The sequence below is a fragment of the Oryza sativa genome, chromosome 6, assembly GCF_034140825.1.
Source record: "Oryza sativa Japonica Group chromosome 6, ASM3414082v1".
Lineage (NCBI taxonomy): Eukaryota > Viridiplantae > Streptophyta > Magnoliopsida > Poales > Poaceae > Oryza > Oryza sativa.
The window spans coordinates 1441898-1466152 of record NC_089040.1 but is presented as its reverse complement, the minus strand read 5'-3'; the positions used below and the strand labels follow the sequence as shown (position 1 = coordinate 1466152).

General features: G+C 48.2%; 2 protein-coding genes across 2 annotated transcripts; both read right to left on the bottom strand.

Moving 5' to 3' along the window:
* Positions 1 to 16572: 16572 nt before the first annotated feature.
* LOC4339956 (uncharacterized) lies at positions 16573 to 17291 on the bottom strand. Its single transcript, XM_015787221.3, has one exon. It carries the CDS (start codon positions 17135 to 17137, stop codon positions 16754 to 16756), a length of 384 nt encoding a protein of 127 aa, XP_015642707.1. The 5' UTR covers positions 17138 to 17291; the 3' UTR covers positions 16573 to 16753.
* Positions 17292 to 17838: 547 nt separating this feature from the next.
* Positions 17839 to 20416, bottom strand: LOC9266274 (uncharacterized). Its single transcript, XM_015787349.3, has one exon. The coding sequence runs from the start codon at positions 20360 to 20362 to the stop codon at positions 17993 to 17995; it is 2370 nt and encodes a 789-aa protein (XP_015642835.1). The 5' UTR covers positions 20363 to 20416; the 3' UTR covers positions 17839 to 17992.
* Between the last annotated feature and the right edge of the window lie 3839 nt (positions 20417 to 24255).

The window sequence follows — 24255 nt, the reverse complement described above, 5'->3', positions numbered from 1 at the left end:
CGGGAGGAGGAGAGCGCGGCCGGAGAGAGAGGAAACGGGCGCGGAGATCTCGGGTCCATTGAAAGCGCCGGCGAGGTTTGCGGGATGAATCCGGACGAATCCGAGGGAGAGAGAGAGGGGAAAACGGGCGAAACGGGAGAGGGAATCGCGGGGAATGATTCCCCCCTCATTATGGCGCGCGGGGACGGCGGGATGCGGCGGAATCCGCGGCGGCGGCGGCGCTAGGGCACGGGCGAGCGGCGGGAGCGGCGGGAGGAAGGCGATGACAGGTGGGCCCCACCCGTCAGCGAGGACAGGCGGGCGGGCCCGCCTGTCAGCGGCGCGCGCGCGGGGGAGGCCGATGGGCCGCGGGGGAGAGGAGTGAGAGGGAGGGAGAGAAGATTGGGCCGAGCCGGCCCAAGAGGGAAGGGGGGGAAAAGAAGACTTCTTTTAGGGTTTTTCTATTTATAAACCTTTTTAACTTTGTTTATTTCTTTTCAATTATTATTTGTGCTCTGAAAATTCCACTAAAATTTATTTACGCATTTTAGGCTTTTAGGAAATATACAGAAATCCTCCAAGCCTTATTTGACTTTTAGATTTGCACATTTTAATTGTTGGAGGCTTTCACCTGAATTTTAATTATTCTCGGCACAATTTCGAGGATGTATTTTAGAGTCGATTTGGGACGTGACAGAGACCCAGGACATTACGCTGACAAGTGTCCGAAGCCCCGACGCGTGAAGGTTGTCCCTGCACAGAACAACTCTGCTGTACCAGTATCCAAGGCCCGTGTCAATCATGTCGCTGCTGCAGAAGCTCAAGATGCTCCAGATGTGATTTTGGGTATGTTCCCTGTTAACTCAGTTCCTGCAACAGTACTTTTCGATTCTGGTGCTACACATTCATTCTTATCTATGAGTTTTGCGGGAAATCATGGGATGGAAGTAGAAGATCTTAGACGTCCTTTGATGGTTAGTACCCCAAGTAATCAAGCACTCTCTTTGCAACGTAGCCCCTTGGTCAGAATAGAAATTAAGGGAGTACCATTTCTGGCCAATCTTATCTTGTTAGAATCCAAAGACCTTGATGTCATCCTAGGGATGGACTGGTTAGCCAGACATAAAGGCGTTATAGACTGTGCTAACAGAAAAATAACTCTCACCAGTAATGATGGTCGAGTTGTAACTGTTCATGCATTGTCTTCTGAGTCTTTAAGGTCAAGACTGAATCAGATAACTTTGGAAGAAATTCCTATAGTCCGGGAGTATTCCGATGTGTTCCCAGATGATTTACCTGGTATGCCGCCTAAAAGGGATATAGAGTTCAGAATAGATCTGGTACCAGGAACAACTCCGATCCATAAGAGACCTTATAGAATGGCAGCCAATGAGTTGGCAGAGGTCAAAAGGCAAGTAGACGATTTGCTTCAGAAAGGATACATCAGACCGAGTTCATCACCATGGGGAGCTCCGGTTATTTTTGTGGAAAAGAAAGATCATACCCAGAGAATGTGTGTGGATTATCGTGCTCTAAATGATGTGACTATCAAGAATAAGTATCCGTTACCCAGAATTGATGATTTGTTTGATCAGCTTAAAGGTGCCACTGTTTTCTCCAAGATAGATCTTCGATCAGGGTATCACCAGTTGAGAATCAAAGAGGAAGATATCCCTAAGACAGCTTTTACCACTAGGTATGGATTGTTTTAATGTACTGTTATGTCTTTTGGACTTACCAATGCCCCCGCTTTCTTCATGAACCTGATGAATAAAGTGTTTATGGAATACCTAGACAAGTTTGTGGTGGTCTTTATAGATGATATTCTTATCTACTCTCGAACCAAAGAAGAGCATGAAGAACATCTTCGCCTTGCATTGGAGAAGCTACGAGAACATCAACTGTATGCTAAGTTTAGCAAGTGTGAATTTTGGTTGTCTGAAGTGAAGTTCCTTGGTCACGTCATCTCAGCCGGAGGAGTTGCCGTCGATCCTAGTAATGTGGAATCCGTAACCAATTGGAAGCAACCAAAGACAGTTTCAGAGATTCGCAGTTTTCTAGGCCTCGCAGGTTATTATCGGAGGTTTATAGAGAATTTTTCCAAGATTGCTAAGCCCATGACACGACTGCTTCAGAAAGATGTGAAGTACAAGTGGTCGGAAGAATGTGAGAAGAGTTTTCAAGAGTTGAAAAGTCGCTTAGTATCAGCTCCTATTTTGATTTTGCCTGATCCAAAGAAAGGTTTCCAGGTGTATTGCGATGCATCCAAACTTGGGTTAGGTTGTGTTCTGATGCAAGATGGGAAGGTGGTTGCCTATGCATCTCGTCAGTTGCGTCCGCATGAGAAGAACTACCCTACTCGTGATATTGAGTTAGCTGCAGTAGTTCATGCGTTGAAGATTTGGCGTCATTATCTTTTCGGTACTCGTACAAAAGTGTACACCGATCATAAGAGTTTAAAGTATATCTTTACTCAGCCGGATCTGAACATGAGACAAAGGAGATGGTTGGAATTAATTAAGGATTATGACATGGGAATTCATTATCACCCGGGAAAGGCTAATGTTGTAGCAGACGCTCTTAGCAGGAAAGGCTATTGCAATGCTACAGAAGGACGACAATTGCCATTGGAATTATGCAAGGATTTTGAAAGATTAAATTTGGGAATTGTCAGTAGAGGTTTCGTTACAGCTTTAGAAGCGAAGCCCACTCTAATTGATCAAGTTAGAGAAGCCCAAATTAGTGATCCTGATATTCAAGAAATTAAGAAGAATATGAGAAGAGGAAAAGCTATCGGTTTCTTGGAGGATGAGCAAGGAACTGTATGGTTGGGCGAGAGAATCTGTGTCCCCGACAACAAAGATTTAAAGGATGCAATTCTGAAAGAAGCTCATGATACTTTATACTCCATTCACCCTGGTAGTACTAAGATGTATCAGGATCTCAAGGAAAGATTTTGGTGGGCGAGTATGAAGCGTGAAATCGCAGAGTACGTAGCAGTATGTGATGTTTGTCAGCGAGTCAAGGCAGAACATCAGAAACCTGCCGGTTTGCTGCAGCCTTTAAAGATTCCTGAATGGAAATGGGAAGAAATCGGTATGGATTTTATCACCGGTTTACCCAGAACGTCATCAGGCCATGATTCTATTTGGGTGATAGTCGATAGACTTACCAAAGTGGCTCATTTTATTCCAGTAAAGACAACTTATTCCGGAAGCCGCTTGGCAGAATTGTACATGGCAAGGATTGTGTGTTCGCATGGCGTCCCTAAGAAAATAGTGTCTGATCGAGGCAGTCAGTTTACCTCAAATTTCTGGAAGAAAACTCAGGAAGAGATGGGTTCTAAGCTGAACTTTAGTACTGCTTATCATCCGCAGACAGACGGACAAACCGAAAGGGTGAATCAGATTCTGGAAGACATGTTGAGAGCTTGTGCTTTAGATTTCGGTGGAAGTTGGGATAAGAATCTACCTTATGCAGAATTTTCATACAACAACAGTTATCAAGCTAGTATACAGATGGCCCCTTATGAAGCACTGTATGGTCGTAAGTGCCGCACTCCACTTTTGTGGGATCAAACGGGAGAACGTCAGGTTTTTGGGACGGATATTCTAAGAGAAGCAGAAGAAAAGGTGAAAATCATTCAAGAAAGATTGAGAGTGGCTCAGTCTCGTCATAAGAGTTATGCCGACAATCGCCGTAGAGATTTGAGTTTTGAAGAAGGAGATTATGTGTATCTTCGTGTCACGCCTTTTCGAGGAGTTCATCGTTTTCGCACCAAAGGGAAATTGGCACCGCGTTTTGTGGGACCTTATAAGATCGTTAGTAGAAGGGGAGAGGTTGCTTATCAGTTAGAGTTACCTCAATCTTTGGCAGGAGTCCATAATGTGTTCCATGTGTCGCAATTGAAGAAGTGTTTAAGAGTACCTACCGAAGAAGCTAATCTTGAACAGATAGAAGTCCAAGAGGATTTGACCTATGTTGAGAAACCAATCAGTATCTTGGAAACAAATGAGAGAAGAACCAGGAATCGAGTTATCCGTTTCTGCAAAGTTCAATGGAGTAATCACTCGGAAGAAGAATCAACTTGGGAACGAGAAGATGAATTGAAGTCAGCTCATCCGCATCTGTTCGCCGGTTCTTCCGAATCTCGAGGACGAGATTCTGTTTAAGGGGGGTAGGTTTGTCACACCCTGAAAATTCAAAATTTATAAATTGTTGTTTAATTGGAATTTTTAGAAATAATTTTAAAAGTCTTGAAAAGAAAATCTAATTTTAATTAATAAATTCCAATATAAAATTGGGCCAGATAAAATTTCATTAAATACTTTGCTTAATTCTATAATTCCTAGATTTTTCTGGGATTTATTTGAGCTAAGGAAGTATTTTTAATAAATGGAATTTCATTTAAGAAATAATTTAAATTGAAAAAGGTTTTAAAAAGTCTCTTTTGGCTTTGGGCCGAAAGTCGGCCCAAAATCCCTTCTCTCTCCTCGGCCCAGCCGGCCCAGTCCGCAGCCGCCCGCTCGTGCGAGCGCTGTCGCTGACAGGTGGGTCCCACCCGTCAGGACCTTCGTCCTCCTCCGGCTGCCGTCGCCCGCAAACCCTAGCGCCGCCGCCGCCGTTTCCTTTCCAAATCCGGCCGTTCCTTTCCTTCTCCGGTTGAATTGGTTGAGGGGAAACAATCTCCGGGATCTCCTCTACCTTTTCTCCTTTGGAATCTTCGGCTAAAGCGTTTTGGAAGTTCGTGAAATCGAGTTCGTTTCGGATCGGTTTCCCTCTCTCCAAGCCGAGCTTTCCTTCGCCGTTGCCGTCGCCGTGGGCCTCCGCCGTCGCCTCCGAGCCCCTTTAAAAGGACCCCCGGTGTCTCCTCTACTCGTCGCCCCCTTCGCCTTCGCCTCTCGTCGCCGGAAGAGCCCTAGCGCCGTGTGCCCTAGCTTTGCCGTCACCGCCGCCGCTCCAGCCGTGCGCCGCCGTCGTTTCAGCCGTCGCCGTCGCTCGGGAAGACCACCGTCGTCGTCGCCAAGTCGCCGCCGTCCTCGTCCGCCCCTTCGCAGTCGCTGGAGATCGTCGGAGCTTCGTCGCCGTCGACAACCCGTAGGTTTCCGCCGTTTCCTCCTCGTCGCCGTCGTCGTTCGTTGTTCTTCCGCCGCCGTTTTGGTCACCGGTGTGTTCGCCGCGTCGTCCTCTACGTGCTGGTGCCCTCCGTTTGCGTCCTCGCGCCGCCGTTCGCTGGCAAGCGTGCGCCGTCCGAGCCGTCCGCTCCGCCGAGCCGCCGCCGCTGTCGGTGACGTCACCGCTGACGTCATCGGAGTCCTCTCCCGTGAGCCGCCGTGGACCCGATCGATCTCGGCCGTCCGTTTTGGATTGGATCAATCTCGGTCGTCCGTTCGTGTGAACCGCCGCCCGTGCGCCCGGTCCACCGAAACCCTAGCCGCTGACGCAATAAATCCTCTTTCCCATTTCAAAAATAATTCATTATTGCGTCATAATTCAATTTAAACCGATTTAAGTGTTTTAATCCGATTTAATCTTTAAAAATTCATAACTAATTCATCTTAGCTCCGATTTAGTTGGTTCAAGTCTCTAAATTTTTCTAAAATTGAGATCTACACATTAAAAATATCCACATATACTGTTCATGCTTGTTTATGTGCTGTTTTGGTGATTTTGCTCTTTTCTGCTTAGATTCCGTCGTTTCCGGAGAGTCCGTTTTCGCCGGAGAAGAGTTTGAAGAGTTCCAAGGCCAGCAAGGCAAGTCACACAGATCCCAAACAACCCTTTGAGCATGTTGATCCTATTTAAAGCTATTATCTCTTTTCAACTATTGCATTTATTTTCGAATGTCATTGGGTGGAATTAACCTACTGTTTGTTATAGCCCTTTTGTTCTTGATTACCTTATTCCTTGATACCTTGGGTTATAATAATTTGACTAGTTGAGCTTTATTTATATTGGTTCAACTAGATATTAGATATAATTGCTTAGCCCTGCTTAGAAACATTAGCACATTTATGGGATAACTAATGCCACACTATTATTTCATGATGGTTTATTGATAGTTCACGATGGTTAATCGTGATTAGATAATTAATTAATGTGCCAACTAAAACCTGGTAATGGTGGGTTGTGAGCACATGGTTTTGATGGTCGTGCTCATGACAATTAAGGACCGGTTCACGAGTTTCGGTTGTGAAACATTTATCGTGCCAACCACAAGCCAGCATGGGCAACGGCTTTATCTTTTGTATAGCATGGTTCATTTCGGAGCACCAGACTGAGAAGTGGCGGAGATAAGCCCACGGGGGTTCGCTGGGGAGTCCATACCTTTTTTATAAGGGGGTGACTATGATCCGGGAGGGTGCACTGCAGTGGATTGTGTTATGCGAGGGGTATTGTCACGACTCCTTTCCGAGATACCGTGGTGGTATTGAGGCACATGGTGACATGATGTGGGGTTGTGTCTTGTGGGTACAGTGGTACACCTCTGATCAGAGTAAAACTATTCGAATAGCCGTGCCCGCGGTTATGGGCGGGTCTAACAATGTCTTTCGTGATTAGTCTCACCCTTCTCACCTTAGTAAATGATGCTACAATTGGTAATAATTTGATTAGCTCCTGGTTTGGAATGGTATATTCCTGGTTTGGAGATAGAACTGTGCAGCCGGGATGGTTGTTCAGAATGGTTGGGCCTATACAACAGGGAATGTTGTATAGCGTTGGATTAATATTGATTAATACTTAACTGTTTTATTAAATTCTGAAATATTTGCTAAATGCTGCTTTTGCAAATGAAACCCTATTATGCCATCCTTTGTTATCCTGTGCACTTGCATATTTGCTGCGTGGCTTGCTGAGTATGTCATATACTCACCTTGCAATCATTCATCAGAGGAGGAGTTATACAGTGAAGCTAATGGAGTGGAGGATTAGGTGTAGCCTTGGTCAAGTTGCCTGTGGAGTGGAGCCGGAGCTTCGCTAGTTTTTATCTTCCGCTGCTTAGATCTTTATTGATTGAGAGGAACTATCTACCTCTGTAATGACATTTTATTCGCTTATTAATTAGAGTAATAATTGTACTCTATTATCAATTTGTTATTGTGTGCCTTGGCTGATTCCTGCACGAGGGTTCACACACATGTAAGCGTTTGGAATTTTGGATAGAAATTCCGGGCGTGACAGCCGTCGTCGACCCGAAGACCGCCGCCGCTTCTTCCTCGTCGCCGCCGCCGTCCGTTGCTCCTCCGCCGTTGCTTTGGTCATCGGTGAGTTCGCCGCGTCGCCCTCTACCCGTTGGTGCCCTCCGTTTGCGTCCTCGCGCCGTCGTTCACCGGCGAGCGTGCGCCGCCCTAGCCGTCTGCTCCGCCGAGCCGCCGCCGCTGTCGGTGACGTCATTGCCGACGTCATCGGGGTCGTCTGCCGTGAGCCGCCGTAGACCCGTTCGATCTCGGCCGTCCGTTTTGGATAGGGTTGATCTCGGCCGTTCGTTCCCGTGAACCGCTGCCGTGCGCCCGGTCCACCGCAAACCCTAGCCGCTGACGCAATAATCCTTCTTTTCCTTTTCAAAAATAATTCATTATTGCGTCATAATTCAATTAAAATCTATATAAGTGTTTTAATTAGATTTAATCTTGTAAAATTCATAATAAATTCATTTGAAGTCAGAATGAGGCCGTTCAAGTCTCATAATTCATCTAAAAATATGATCTACATGTTTGTTTACTTTTTATGTATTGTTTACTTGGTTTTTATTAGTCTTTTTCTTCGTTTTGCGTGTTAGCTTGTCGTTTCCGTCGTTGCGAAGGTTCGCGAGTGCGCCGGAAGTGTTCAAGAAGATTAATTGAAGACCGATTATTGCAAGGCAAGTCACACAGATCCCAAACACAATCCTTTGAGCATGTTGATCCTATATTTAAATTCTCTATTTATTTCAACTGTGCATTTATTTTCGAATGTCACTGGGTGGTGTGAACCTATTCCTTTGTTATGGCCTGTTTGCATTGATTACTTTATTCCTTGATACCTTGGGTTATTATTAACTTGACTAGTTGGGCTTTATATATTGGTTCAGCTAGATATTAGATATGATTGCTTAGCCATGCTTAGAAACATTAGCACACAATTGGGATAACTAATGTTTCACTATCACTTATGGTTATATTTAATGGTAGCTCACGATGGTCAATCGTGATTGGTTAATTAATTACTTGCCAACTAAAACTTGATAATGGTGGGTTGTGAGCACATGGTTTTGAGAGTCGTGCTCATGACAATTAAGGACCGGTTCGCGAGCTACTGTTGTGAAACATTAACCGTGCCAACCACAAGCCAGCGTGGGCAACGGTTTTATCTTTTGTATAGCATGGTTCATTGCGGGGCACCAGACTGAGAAGTGGCGGAGATAAGCCCACGGGGGTCGCTGGGGAGTCCATGCCTTGTTTTATAAGGGGGTGATTATGATCCAGGAATGGTGCGCTGCGGTGGATTGTGTTATGCAAGGGGTACTGTCACAGCCCCTTTCCGAGGTACCGTGGTGGTACTGAGGCACATGGTGACATGATGTGGGGCTGTGTCTTGTGGGTACAGTGGTACACCTCTGGCCAGAGTAAAACTATTCGAATAGCCGTGCCCGCGGTTATGGGCGAGTTGAGCAATGTTTTTCGTGATTAGTCCCACACCTCTCACAATAATTATGGATGTTATAACTGGTAATAATTTGCTTAGCTCCTGGTTTGGAGTTAGATCTGTTCAGCCGGGTATGGTTGTTCAGAATGGTTGGGCCTGGGCAGCATGGGTGTGCTGTTCAGTGTTGATTAAAATTTCTGATTAATTACTCCACTGTTTTACTTCTCTTAAATGTTTTGCTAAATGCTGCTTTTGCAAATGAGCCTATATTATGCCATCCTTTGGTATCCTTGTGCACTTGCATATTTGCTGTGTGGCTTGCTGAGTATGTCATATGCTCACCTTGCAATAATCAATCAACCTCAGTTGAAGAATAAGGATCCCGAAGGAGAAGACGTTTGGCTTATACCCCAGTTGAGCTGCCTGTGGGAGTGGAGCCGGAGCTTCGCTAGATTTTATTTTCCGCTGCAGTTGTCTTCATGGTGAGGACTAAGTGCCTCTTAAGTAAGTACTTATCGTTTTAGTTAATTTGATGAATCTGTATATTAAATTGTCAGTTTGTGTACCTCGGCTGATTCCTGGACGAGGATTTTATGCACAAATAAGTTCGGAAATTACTAGTGAATTTCCGGGCGTGACACTACCAAACAACACCCACAACAAACACACGCACGCACTACCTCGCCACGACTCCGAAAGAGTTGGCGGCGGAACAAAAGGGCCTATCACACGGACGGCTGCTGAAGACTGCCTCCTCTACTCCTCGTCGGCCTGGCTGCCTCCTGTAGTCGGCTCCTCCGTCGAAGAAACGTCGATCGGCTGACGCGAAGGGACCGGCGGAACCTGTCGAGGGCCGGCAGCAGCACGGGCCGCTGGCGGTGGGGGAGCTGGGTAGTGGAAACGGAACACGGTGGAAGAACCAACAACACGCTTCCGCGCAGTGCGGATAAATCGTGGGCCACGGCGGGAGGAAGCAACTGGGGTGTGTCCGGGGGTGTAGGAAGGGCTAACTGGGTGTGGGTAGGGGGAGTACACTGGTGAGTACGGCTCACGCGAGCTGGGGGAGCGCGGGCCACTGGGAGTGCGGGCAGAGCCGCGGGAGCTGTGGGAGGACAGGTGGCTGGCGTGGCAGAGGCGGCCTGAGTCCCAAGAGATAGTGTCAACTGAGGTGACACCCTCCTCGGCCAGACGGGCCTCCAAAGCGGCGTAGCGGCGGGCAAGGGAGCGGTAAGCCTCAAGGAGTAGGTCGTGCTGAGTGGCCTGAGCCTCCGAAAGCTCAACCATGCGAGTCAGCACTGGCTGAGACTCGCTGTACGGACAAGGGTACCTGGCATCTGCGTGGCCAGAAGGAAGGCGTGGAAGCTGCCGGAAGGCGGAGCCTCCGAGACGGTGGCTGTAGTCGTGGGCCAGGCGACGAAGCGCAGTCCAGGAGAGGTCCTGGTACGCGATCTGGAGAGTGGGCCTGGCCACAGTGAAGTGGTGTGGGCGAAGGCCAGCTCCATGTATACCTCCACGGGAGTAAAGGTACACAGAGAGCTCACAGTGAGGGGGAACACGGTCCACGGAGTACCCCGTGTACTCGGGACACGAGAAGCCAAGGAAACGGGCGAGGTCACGAAGCTGAGCGACGTGGTGACCCTCACCAAAACCGTGGGAACTGAAGCTGGCGTTCACTGCCATCTACAATTTTGAAAGAGGGAGAAAAGATTAGTAACCATTTTAGAAACAAACTATTGAAAATAAAGAAAAAGAGAGAAACCTTAGTTTTTCGCAAGTAGTTTTGAACTTAGTATCCTTAGGGTCGTCCTAAGCGTCGGGTTTCGCCCTAGGGCCAAGCCTGTGCTCTGATACCATCTCTTGTCACGCCCCAAACTAGTCCCGACTGGAACTAGCCCATGACGCTCCAAATTAACCTGTTAATCGATACCAGTCCCAGGAAACAGTGCTGGTATCACAGGAAGACAGAATATCACAGCAACAGAGGTCTCTTTATTATAGAGTAGGAGTACAGTCATGTTGGGCTGCGGACAGACCCCGAGCTCACAACTGCATTACAAAAGGAAAGCGGAAGCCAGGACTAGGACCAAACATCACAGGCGCGACTTGGGAACTAGGCCGAAACCCTAAAACTCATCGTAGCCGGCTTGCTCCTGGAAGAACTCCTCGTCAGCAGGATCCGCTTCATCTTCTTCAGCAACTGAGGGGGGGATATTTATATAGAGCAAGGGTGAGTACGGGAGTACTCAGCAAGCCATGGGAATTAAGTGTTTAATGCAGGCTTCAAAGAAAGGCTGATGTTTTTGCAATTGATTTTATTTGAACTCTTTTCTAAAAACAACTAAGTGAGTGCTTCTCAAACGACTCGGATGAGACAGTGCGTCTCGTCCGGTCGGAGTTTGTGCAATGTATCAGTCTTTAGGATTGAAACAAGGTTGGCACCCGGCCAACAGCTTTTCAAACGGCCACCCGGGCCAACAACTTTTCAAACGGCCACCCGGGCCTAGCTGATCCCATCAGCTGCAGATTTTTCAAACATCGAACCCCTTTTCACAACAGCAATTTCACAAGCAGTAGTCAACAAAACTACGCTAGGAATCACCTCACATCCGCCCATGACCGTGGGCACGGCTGTTCGAACAGTTTGTTAACCTCTGCAGAGGGGGTACACTTTATCCACACGACATTACTAACCCGGATCACCCAGCCCGTGGGGATCAGCCACGTCGGGAGATCTCCAAGCTTTCATGACAAGGCATTTCCAAAGCCGACACAGGTTTACCATATGCCGACGAGAGGGGTCCCAGACCAACAACAGGTTAGGTCCCAGACCATACTGTGCCAGGAAGCCCAGGGGTCCTCTCCGACACCACCCCGGTGAATCCACATGTCTCTCGGCATCAAGGCTCCCCTGATAAGCTAGTTACTCAGCCAGGGGTGTCCCATTCCACCCATGTGGTCGTACTTGTCTTATGTTTGGATGAAATTCCAAGGAATCGGTCCTTAAGTGCGAGAGCGGGAAACCGGACACCCGGTACGTTCCCCGGTCCGCGGTTTTGGAAATTCATTTAGTTCGCAAGCACCGACCCAGGTGTCGGGTTTTCCAAGTCTTTTGTAAACCCAAGTTTTACCCAAGTTGTTATTCAGATTTAAGTTTGAAGGCGTCCGTCGATGCTCGCACAGGGTGCACGAATACCGAGACGCAACTAGGTGGTTACAAGGGGACATGATGTAACAATTAACAAGGGAAGGATCAAATGCAACAATATTAGGTAAGTCCGCCAATCTGCCTTGCAGACGGGACAACAGATTAAGTGCGATCCTATCAATGCATAATATTTTTCAAGCAACATAATTAAATTCAAATATAGGCTCAAGATGTTCAAAGGTGGCTTGCCTTGCTCGAGATCTGGAGCTTGATCCTCGAAATCCTCGCACTGCGGGTCTTCGGGCTCCGAAACTACACGCGATACGGGACAACTCAACAAACGGTGAAAATAAAGCCCTATTAATGACTTCTAAGCGTGCCATTAGATAGATCTCGAGATTTGAGGAATTTTGGAAGTTGAACGGAGTCAAACGGATTTACGGTTGGGAAGATATTGAATTTCTAAGATTATTGGATTTTTGGTCTAAAGGAAAAAGGATTTAATTAAATCCTTTTTGAAAAAGAAAAAGAAAAGAAAGAAAAGTGGGATGGAAATTAGACTTTTCCTCGAGTGGCTAGGGTGCGGCCCGAGAGAGATGGGGCGGTCCGGCCGAGCTAAATGGGCCGGCCGGCCCAAGACGGCCCAAGCGCGCGCGCGTGGGAGGGGAGGAGAGAGAGGGCCGGTGGACCGGGCTCACCACGCGCGGTCCCGGGTGGGACCCGCTTGTCAGCGGCTCGGCTCACCGTGCGGAGGGAACACGCGGCGTGGCGCTAGGGTCGGGGAGGGACGCGGTGCACGCGCGCGGTTCGCGGTGGACGCGGATGCGGCGGGCCCACGCGCAGCCTCACGGCTCGCGGTGGAACGCGCGCACGGGAAGGGATTGACCGGGGTCGACTCGACCCGGCCTTGGCTGTGCTGGCGCCGACGTGGCGCCTACGTGGCTGCCACGCGGGCCGGCGGGAGGTAGACGACGACGCCGGCCGGAACGGACGGCGGTCGACAGCGGCGAGCGACGGGGCGAACCACGGTGATACGGGCAAAAGCGAGCACACCGGGCGGTTGCACGTGACGAGGGGAGACGAGCCAACGGCTCGGATTCGCCGGAGGGAGCTTGAAGGCGGCGAATCGCGGCGGCGGCAACCGGCGGCGGGAGAAGAGGAAAACGGCGACGAGGTCGCGAGGGGCCAATTCCCGGCGGCGAGAGCATCTACGCGGCTACGGGAATCCGATGCTAGCGTCGGATTGGGCGGAACTACGCCGAGCGAGGCCGGCGACGAGCGGCGCTTCCGAGCTCGGGCGGCGACGGCGGCGAGCACACGGCGAGCGACGGCAACGGTCGGGGTGGCGCCGGCTAGCTACGGGGAGGCTACTTGTGCTACCACCGAAAGCTAAGGGGGGGAGATGGAGCGAGGAGGAAGAACGGAGGGAGACACTACCGCGATGAGGAAGGGCGCTGTGACGAGAGGCCGACGGCGCGGGAGTGATCTCTCCGGCCTCGGTCCGAGGAAGAGGAAGAAGAGGGCGCGCCCGGAGTCCCCTTCCGCGTCCTAGTGTGCACCGGCTCCTCCGGCACACACGCGACGACGAACGGCGACGGCGAACAGGAGCGACGGTGGCGGCGGGAGACGAAAACGAGGGAGATTGGAGGGGGAGGGCTTGGGTTTAAATGGGCGGCAATGTCGGTTTGGGAGAGGGGAACCGACATTGGACGGTCAAGGCGCGAGCTGGCGCTCGGCGCTTGCGGCCAAAACGGCGTCAGGGCGGAGGGAGGATGACGCCGGCGGGGAGGGGAAAAGAAAAAGAGGGAGAGAAAAGGGGGCTTGCCCCCTTGCCTCTTTGGGGAAAAGGAGGAGGGAGCGGGGCGACGCGGCAGAGGGAGGGGGGGCTCTGCCTCCGCCCCTTAGAGGCTAGCGCGCGGAGTGGCGGGGCCGAGGCGATGACGACGGCGATGACGGCGGGGCGGTTTGGAGCGGTGCGACGACACGGGCGACAGGCGCGTGCAGAAGCTGACGGCGGCGGCGACCGGGCGGTCGGCCACCACGGCACGCGCGCGCGGGAAGCAACGGGCAGCGTCCGCGCGGGCGCGCGCACGCGAACACGGCGCGCGGGAAGCGGCAGCGAGGGAGCGTAGAGGGAGGACTCGGCTCGGCGCGGGCGGCGCGGCTCTCGCGCACGCGCGCGCGGCGCGCGGGCAGAGCGGAGGGAGGGGCGCTGGGCGTGGCTCTCGCGCACGCGCGCGCGGCGCGCGGGCGGAGCGGAGGAAGGGAGAGAGAGAGGGAGAGAGCGGGAGTGCGCCGGGGGAGAGAGCAAGAGAGAGAGAGAGAAAGAGAGCGCCGGGGAGGGAGGGGGAGATGGGCCGAGAGGGATTCGGCCCATCAAACCCGGGGGATGCAAACTAGACTTTTGCGGAGGAATTTGATTTGGAGGGATTTGGATTCGGAATTGAACTCGACGATAGATCGGGGATTTGAGATCTTGAGACGGCACGGACACTAGACAACAAGCGAAGAAACAAATTTCGCAATTAGAGTTTTTAAGAGATAATTTTCCCGCTAGGCGCCACGACGGAACGGGCGCTACAGAAGCCAGTACAGAGATACAACTAGATACTACAACTAAGATTATGAGAGAACAAGAATCATCAATCCTAGATACATAGAGAAGACGGCATCGCCGTCGTCGGCATGTTTCAGTGCCGGATGGACATAGAGTGGAAGGAAGTGTCAGAAATCCCAACATGATTGGAAACTTTGTTATCTATTTTGATTTTACACAGTAGCTGTACAGAGTACAGGCTGCATTCATGAGATGCAAAAGTATCAGTATACATGCATTTTCAAAGATTCAGAAAATTGAGCGGCATGTATTTCCAAAATTTTGAAAGCTTCAGAAGAGCAGCATGTATTTCCAAAACTGGCCATACTCGACTATACTCGTTGGGTTTATTCCTAACTATTGCATATATACACACTTTTCACAGTAGTATGTAATATTGACAAATAATGTGAAATTAGTTGATCTCGTAGTAGTATATAGTAATCACTAATCAAGAAGAGATTAATGGAGTATAATTAAGAAGAGATGATGATGTATGTGCAGGCAACTAGATCGATACATGTGCTGATGTGCACATAATGATACTATAATCTGAAGAAAAGCTTGTGTTTCTACCAGGCAAATCCTGGTATATATATTCGTTAGATGATCTGCCGTGATATTCGGTTGGAGCCTTCGAGGGGGCTGGCTGTTGCCGATGCTGTAAGCGGGTGCTGTGATGTCTCCAGCACCGCTTTTTGCTGATGGATTGGTCGTCGCCTTCGGCTTTGCCGATGGGCTGCGCGCAATATGGCTGTGGACATCGATCTAATCGCCGCCATCGATGCCGATGGATCACGACGCTGCTGGCGACCTGCATGCTGGCTTATACCTTGATCGATCTGCAACAAAAAGAAAGAGAGATCAATCCTTGATCAATCTGCAAGAAATACAGAACGAGAGAAAAACGGGAATCAATCACCAGGAATATCCCAATGGTGCAAAAGCTGCTCATGTCGATGGAATCACGCCGCCGGCAGGTGGACAAACTGCATCGACGTCTCGACGATGGATTCGATGCCACCAGCGCACAGACTTGCTGATGGATTTCTGCTACTCGCCGCCGTGGCCTGAGACGCCCTCGCCGATGGATCGCATCGCCGTCGCCGTCGCCTCCAAATTGCCCGTATATCGCACTCTCACCTTTGGACCGATCTGTTGATTTATAGTTCGGTTTAGCACTAAATCAGAAGATTCAGAACGAGATATTTATGCGAGTATCAGCCTGGTTGCGATTTGTGCGGGATACAAATTTTACCACGATTTTTTTTTCACGATAAAAATGAAAACGGGTCGGTATGTGGATCCGCTAGCATAATCGATCTCGGCTGGTTGCGAACGGACGGTGGATGGAACCAGGAGTACGTACACCTGGGTGTATAGAACCATTTTCCTACATACATATATATATATATGTGTGTGTATGTGAGCAATAAGATTTAGACATTATATGTAGATTTTTCAGTTGCAAGAAAAAAAACATTATACATTGTTGCACAACGCAATATATTTGTGGACATCTTGATGAAACCTCCTTACCAATTTGAAATTCGATCGAGTTGATCATCCATACCATTTAAGTTACCAATGAAACTTCAGATATTGTGAAACTCATTGTCTGTGGTTCATTGCTGCATCTAGGATCTAATCATGTCTTGGTCCAAACAAAGAATTTAAATGATTGTGTTTGGTCTTGAGCCTTGTGGATGATTGCTAATAGTGCTACATTACCGGCCCTTTTCAAATTATTTATAATTTACAATTTGACAATGTCATTAAGTTAGGTTTACTAAATTTAAATGCCTAGTCACTACTATAGAAATATTTTTCGCAAGCTCCAAGCAATTTGTTTTACAGGCGGCTCAGACATGAAAGCATATATATAGGTTTGCGTTGTTGTTTTAATTTTGGGTGTGAATTCTACTTGTTCTTGGTTCACGTTTTGATTATTTTTTTAAAAATAACTAGAATGTGAAAGGTAAAATTCCTAAATGTATTTTAACAGTTCAGGTCAATCGATCAATTTTTTGATATCAAATTTATTGATGTTCACATATTTGTTAGTTGATATGCATGGTAAGTGCACCCTAAACCTGTGTGCACATGCATGATATGTTCCCACGCATGAGATGTGATTTTGTGATCATATATGTGTATGAAAAAAGTTCCTTCTTTTTAGGACCTTGGGCATGTACTGCCAATATAGGTGCAGCTGATTTATCCTTAATTAGATGGTCGACATATGTTCATTGTTTTTCATTAAGATCCCGTGGAGGAAAAAGGGGTGACATCAAAGATTACATGGTTCATCCATGTCACATGGAACTAGATATATATGCCAACCCTAATGGATTACACGCATAAGGATGAGCATATATAATCATGGAGCGAATTTACATGGTCGTTTATCAGCTCTGAATTGGCTTCTCCTCCTCGGAGTTCTTCACCTCTGTGGTCCCCTTGTCCACCTCGGTGTTCTTTACCTCTATGGTCTCCTCGACCACCTCGGTATTGTTCACCTCTGCAGCTGGGGCTGAAGGCTTCTCCTCCTCGACGATCTTTTCTTCAACTTCCTCCTCCTTGTCTTGCATGACAATGGCATCATCATTTGGTGGTAACTCTGCCATCGCGGTGGCCTCCTCCACTACCTTCTCAGGTGCTTGATCAGCCACAACCTCCTTATTGGAGATCATTGTGGTCTCAAGGGCAACCTTGGGTGCTGCCTCAATGGGAGTGGCCTCCTCGGGAGCCTTTCCCTCGAGCGTCTTGGGCTTGGTTGCACAAGCACCCATGGTTGCCCCGACTGTAGTGGCGTGGTCGCAACGAGCGGCCAACAGAGACAACTGGATTATATTATTGGTTGGTGGAGGAGGAGATTAATCGATCAATTCGATCGATCGATCGATCGAGGAGGCCTTGAAAGTGGAGGTGATTTGGAAGCGGAGCAAATGCTCCTTATTTATAAGATGTTTAATTTGTGGTTGTGCATAACTTAGCTAAATTTAGACAAGAATAGTGTGAATGGTTGTGCGTATTTGACATGTCATGCGTGCATGTGGATGTATCGAAACATGAATAAGTTCCAAAAAAAAGACTTAGCAACCTAGCAATCAGTTGACATGCACCTAGAGATAGATAGCGCAACCACAAGGTTTAGTTTGCCAGATAGTCCGTCCAAAATTAAAGATCAAACGAGAAGACCGCCACGTAATCAAGTATTCAAGTCTGTATATATGAACTACAGTTCATATTGTTTTGTCACGAATGCAAACACATATTTTCAATGCAGAGTCTAGTGTTAGATGAAATAGCTAGCACATATATACTTCGCATATATAATTTAGTTAACTTGTCTATATATGATCGAAGTAAATAGAAACCAAACAGGCACGCTCGCACAGACGCACACTGATCTCCGGTGTGTGTGTGAGAGATCAAAAAAGTAATTAAAATGAAAACAACCAAGATATTTTTTCTTAAAGAAAAATACATATGTCACATGCAATGACCAAACTTTACTTATGAAGAAACAAGCAATCCAACATATAAACACACACACACACACACACACACACACACAATATTTCTGGTTAAAGCTAGCATAAACCAAACCAATAAATCAAACAGGCCGGCCGGTGTCCTTGGCGTCAAGCTAGATTTTCGACCGGGATTAATGCCCACGGCTTAACGCACGGGCGTGTCACACCTGTATGCGTAGTGAGTGCCCAGAGCACAGAGATGAACTCCCCAGCATCTTGCCCCAATGCATCCCTATGTGCCTTGACCTGCACCTCATCGTCGCCTGATGGCGCTATGAACACAATGAGCTCCGTCCAGATGTGAGCCAGTACCTCCCACACGGGCTCCTCGTTGTCGACGAGCGTAGCCTTCTCGAAGAGAATCCTTCCAGCCCTGGCACCCTTGCACATCAATGGCATCTTCCCCTCTAGCTTCCCTTGGGATTCTTCTTGCATCAATTTCTCGACTGCAACTCGTCGTCCCACAATCTCCTTTGGGAAGCAGTAACGCCAGCATCCGAGTGTCGCCTTCAGCTCCTTCTTCAGGGCTCCATACATTTTCTGTGTCCCATCTAGGTTGCTGGGGAGTAGCTCTGGCTTGAAGGCCACCAGGTATGCGCAGTACTTGGACAGTGTCGTCGCCACCGTGCGGTGAGCTTGAGAAGAAGCTGTTGCTCCTGTCTGCTTGGGGAATTTGGCCTCCAATATGGTGGTGGCGATGTGCCAAGTGAGCATCACCTCCGTGACGTTGTCGTTGTGGCACATCCATGAGAGCTTAGAGTGGTACTCGGGGTAGTTTGCTTGCATCGTGGACCATCCGTTGCTTAGTGGGGCATGGCCGTCAATGTGGTTCATCAGATACTCCATGATGGACTTCTTCACCTCCTTGGGTACAATCTTGGGTTGCAGCAAGAAAGGATGACGGCAAGGGAGAAAACCTCCTCCTAGCATGGACAACTGGTTGAACTGGAGCCTAGGTTGGCTCATTAGGTTCCGAACCCATATGATCCTCCGGATGATGGCCTTGAAAGTGGGGCTTAGACGGCTCCTCTGTGGGTTCCTAGCGTAGAGGTGGATCAAAGACACCATGAACCAGTTAGAGAGGATGCAGACAATGAATTCCCAAATCTCCTCATAGATGTTAGCCAGCACTAGAAGAAAGGTGATGGCAAGGTCCACCGTGGTGTAGAGTGCTGGCGGTGTACTAATGTAGTGGAAAAGGCATTTAACCGTCTTGATGATGCCAATATGTAGAAGTAGGTTGTCACTCGTGATACTCTGCAACGCGTAGGACCAGTCCCCATTGTTGCAAGCAATGAAGGTGAGGAGGAAGAATGCCAATACGAGGATGGGAGACATGAAGTAGTTGGCTAGGAGGAAGAAGGGGCTTGAGAGCACAACGGGGAGGACAGAGTTGTAGTACTCATTGACGAAAAGTATCTCGTCCCTTAGCACTTGGAACAGTGCAACCGCGATGGCTTCCTTGTCCGTGCCGTCTCGGCATAGACCTCTGAAGATGAGGTCGCGGCAGTTATGAACCTCCGCATCGGTGAAGCGGAGATTCTCAAAGCGACGACGCAGCAGCTTGTGGAGTGCAAAGGAGAGGCACAGCCTCTTGAGCCTATGGTCTTTCTGGAGAGGAGAGTCTCTCACATCCGCCAGGGACCATATCTTGCCAACGGTGATGACATGATCCGTAGTATTTCTTGCAGAGATGATCTTCTGGATATTAAGCTCGCTGTCCTCCGGCGGCCCAGCCTCCATCTCCAACTCTTCTTCTCCCATCACGGCGTAGTCGCAAAGCTTCAACAGCTGGGCTCCTCCTCCTCCTTCATCGGAATCTTGACGACGACGATGTAGCAGTATGTGAGCCATGTAGGAGTGGAGACGTTGGGCGTTCTTGCCATAGGCATAGGAGGACTTGAGAACCTCATTTATGGTGATCCTCTGAAATAGCTGGGAAGCAGCGATCACCCATAAGAAGCCAAAGACTACCCTCTGGCCAGAGCTCTTGAGGTTGAAGAAGACGAGGTAGCCCTGCCAAGCAACGCGGGTAGCTTGCTGAATGGTGCTCAAGTATCCTTTCGCTCCAGTGTCGCTGACAAGAGCAGTCTCCACCTTGTTGCGGAGGAGCTCCACAAGAAGCATCCACGTGAGGATCGTCCGTGCCCGCAACGAGAGCTCCGTTTGCTGGCCGGAACTACCCGCGGTGGCATCGCCGTTCTTGGCCTCCGAGAAGAGGTAGGACATGACGGGGAGGAAGAGGGAGAGTGAGCTGGAGAGGATCAAGCGGACGGTGGGGTTGAGCACCGCGCTCACGTCGGACAAGCGGCTGAAGAGGCTGAGGATGAAGAAGAGAGAGGCGAGGATGAACATGATGGACAAGGTGGCCACAATGGAGGTCTCATTGCTCTTGTTGGCATAGGATGATGTCAGGTTTTGGACATAGTTGGCGAAGATCATATCTATGCACGTATCATAGTCACCACCGCTGCCCATCTTAATTTGGAATTTGGGTTTTAGCTAATAAGCTACGCCTGCTAGCTACCTTAGCTACCTAGCCTTCTATGCATGCCGTTATATATATATACATACATATTGTATTGATCATCGCATTTATTTATTCGATCATGTGCATATATATACTTTAGTTAATTTCACGCCATGACAGATCGATCGATCGATCCATGTTATATGGTACGTTGCTTAGATCCATGTCTTGGTATTAATCCTCTCCTTGAATCATTTCCTCTCTTTTTTTCCTTTTCTTTTTTGCTTTTTCTTTAGCTATATGCATGGAGATCGATCAGCGGTCCCTAGCCGGTCGGTGTCCTTGATAATTAACTTTCATTTCACGTGTCTTAAACGATTCTAATAAAGATTGTGATCAGTCTACTATATGGAGTAGTATTTAGGACTAAATATACTATTACTTGTATAGCACAATTCGCATATGATACTACTTGCCTTTAATTTGCTTAGCTCTGCCACACGCATGCAACATGGCTTTGGTGATTAACAAGATTTTGCATGCTTTAGCTCTGGAAGGTACATGCACTGCAATGATGCAAACTAAATGTATACCACTACAGATCGATATCTTTGGCACGATGGCTAGATATATGTCTCTTCCTCTCATATAGAGGCTTCTTTTCTATTTTTCTTTTAGAAAGGAGGTCCCCAAAGTTAAAATCAGTTAATTGGTAAAAGCTACTTCCTTCATTTGATAATGTAAGTCATTCTATCATAGCCCACATTTATATAGATGTTAATGAATCTAAATATATCTGTGTGTCTAGATTCATTAACATCTATATGAATGTGAACAATGTTAGAATGACTTACATTATGAAACGGAGGGAGTATTCATCAACTATAAGTTGATCTCTGTTCCTAATTAAAAACCTTTCACAACGCATATACTCCCTCGTCCATAAATAAAAGGGATTTATATTATATTAGAGCATTTTTAGAGAGATTAAGGGTGAAGAGAAAAAACTAGGATGATTTTTATTTGGGCTAGACCGGATGATTAGAGATAAGATGGAAAAAAATTAGAATGAAGAGTGCCTGATGGGACTAGCGCTTGTACTCCAAAGTCTCTATATTATTATGCGTGTGAACAAACAGAGAGCTCCACAATCTCGTAGGTTTATACTCCCCCTTTCCTAAATTATAGGCCATGTTAGTTTTTTACAGTCTTACAAATGCATAACTTTGGCCATTGATCGATCGCTTGCATAACTGTGGTTATACAATTGCAATTCATGATGGGTTCTAATTGTTGAAAATATAGTCATTAATCGGCATATTTTAATCCAAGAAATTGAAACAATGATCATGGCATAAGCAGTGTAGGGTGATCTTAACATAACCAGTAGCATACTATGCGCATCATGAATGTCAGGAACAGGAACATACCAGTAACGCGATAACATGCTAGAGGCATCATGTAGAACAGGAACAACAACATAGCGCACATAGTATAGCGATAGCGCTAACAACAGTAGCAGGAGGAGAAGATTATACCCCGAGAATGGCCCTCCGCTGGATGGTGAGACAGAATTGCCTCCGTTGTTGTTGTCGTTCACGGCACCTCCTGGCGCACCAGCTCCGGATCCAGATCCAGATCCAGCTCCTGTCGGCGGCGGCGGCGTACCACCTCCGCCAGCAGTGGCGGCGGCAACTCCAGACATGGCGACGAGCAGTCGTGCGGGAGGCACTCCCCAAAAACCTGATCACCCGCCTACCCGGTGCAGATCTCAGGCGAAGGTGTGGTTTCGGAGGCACTGCTCCTTCCAATCTCTCGTGCGCGCAAGAGATCAGAAGCGGGGAAGCGAGAGCAACTCAGGCGCGGAGAAGGAGAAACTAACACCGGGAAAGAAGCGAAGAAGACGGATCGGGCTCGCGGCCTCCTTATCTATCAGGAGAAAGAACGTGGACGCGCTGTTGCGGAGGGAATCGTGGGAACGTGGGTTAGTGGCTGCAAAAGGATAGCGACGTGACGCACGCCGCCAGCCAGCCACGCCCTCGCCCCCGGCCCGGCGCGCGCGCGCGCGCGTGTGGCATTCCGACCCCCACCTCAACTGGTCAACAGGGAGCCTCCAATAACTCCCTATTTAGGTTGAGATATTTCTCGCTTAAATCCTAAGGTGGTATTATTATCCTCAACATTTATTATGGGCCTTTGAGATTTAATATTATAAGTTGGGCCTAGCCCAATTATTCTAACAATCCCCACCAAATTTCAAGGCTCATAAGAAATGTTCTCAATGTTGTGCCTGTTTGATATACCAGGGTTTTGGTGGAGACTGTTAAGTTGAACTTCCACCTAGGAAATGAGCTACATCAGACCACAACTGAACAATGGACTATGCCTTGAATTGTATGTTTTGTGTGATCAGGTTTCACTCAGAACCTTGACTGGTACTGGGCTGCCGTTCGCATCCCCTCTGTTTGGAGCATATAAGTCAAACTCCAGGCCTTTCATGAGTATCTAGAGATCGCCCAAACCTCATAGACTGTGACTAGCAGTCGAACTCATATAGGTGTGTTCCTTCTGAGATGTTCTGCAGGTCAACATCTCTGCTTGGAAAAGCCACTCGGATCACATTAAGACTTAAGCCATCCTACCATGCAGGAAAGAAGAGAAGCACATCATGAAAATGAGCCCTTTTCAAGGGTCTCTTCTCTCAATCACACAATAGTTTGTTTCACCATCCAAATTCACGGGATCTCCGATCACGGACAGGTTTCCACTATTATGCAACCTTAGGTGGGTATCAAGCCCATTTCCCTCGATGCACTGTCTATCACATTACGTGGTAGCCTCCTGGTAAACTGATCTGCCAGATTTCTAGCCGTTTGGACATAGTCCAATGCTATCACTCCGGAGTTTTTCTGACAGATTTCAGTCTTCTCTTGATGTGTCTAGATGACTTCATGTTGTCCTTTGAACTGTTCACTTTAATAATCACTGTTTGATTATCGCAGTTCATTAGGATAGCTGGCATTGGTTTTTCAACCACTGGCAAATCCATCAGGAGTTCACGAAGCCACTCGGCCTCAACTGTCGCAGTATCTAGTGCTGTAAGTTCTGCTTCCATTGTTGACCTCGTTAAGATGGTCTGTGTCACGCCCTAAAAATCGTAAATATATAAATTGTTGTTTAATTGGAATTTTTAGAAATTATTTTAAAAGCCTACAAGCTAAACCCTAATTTTCTAGGAAAATTTTCAATATAAAAATGAGCTAGATAAAATTTTATTAAATACTATGCTTGCTCCTCTATTTTCTAGATTTTTCTGGGAATTATTTGAGCAAGGGAAGTAATTTTAATAATTGAAACAACATTTCACAAATTGTTTTTATTGAAAAAGTTCAAAGAAGCCCCTCCTAGGCCGTTGGGCCGTTTCCGGCCCAACTTCTCTCTCTCTCCCGCGCGGCCCAAGCCGGCCCAGCCGAGCCGTCGCCAGCCGCCGCCCCTCCTCTCTCTCAGCCGCTGACATGTGCGGCCCACATGTCAGGGTCGTCCCCTACCTCCAGCCGCCGCCGCGCAAGCCGCCCGAGCCGCCGTTTTCCACCTCCAAATCCGCCCCAATCCGGTCTCCTCGAGTCCGAATGTTAGAGGGGTTTTGTTCCTCTCGTTCTCCTCTTTCTTTTCCCCCAAGAATCAAAGAGAATCGTTGAGGATTGGATCCGAATCGAATTCGTTTTGATTTTATCCCTAAAACCGAGTTTGAATCTTTCCCGAATCGATTCCTCTCGTATGGAGCTTGATCTCTTCAATCCAATGCTTTATATAGCTTCCCCTCGTCGTCCTCTTCCGTTTGCCCCATCTCCCGAGCTCTCCCGTGCACCGTAGCGCCGCCGCCACGTGCATTTAGTCGCCG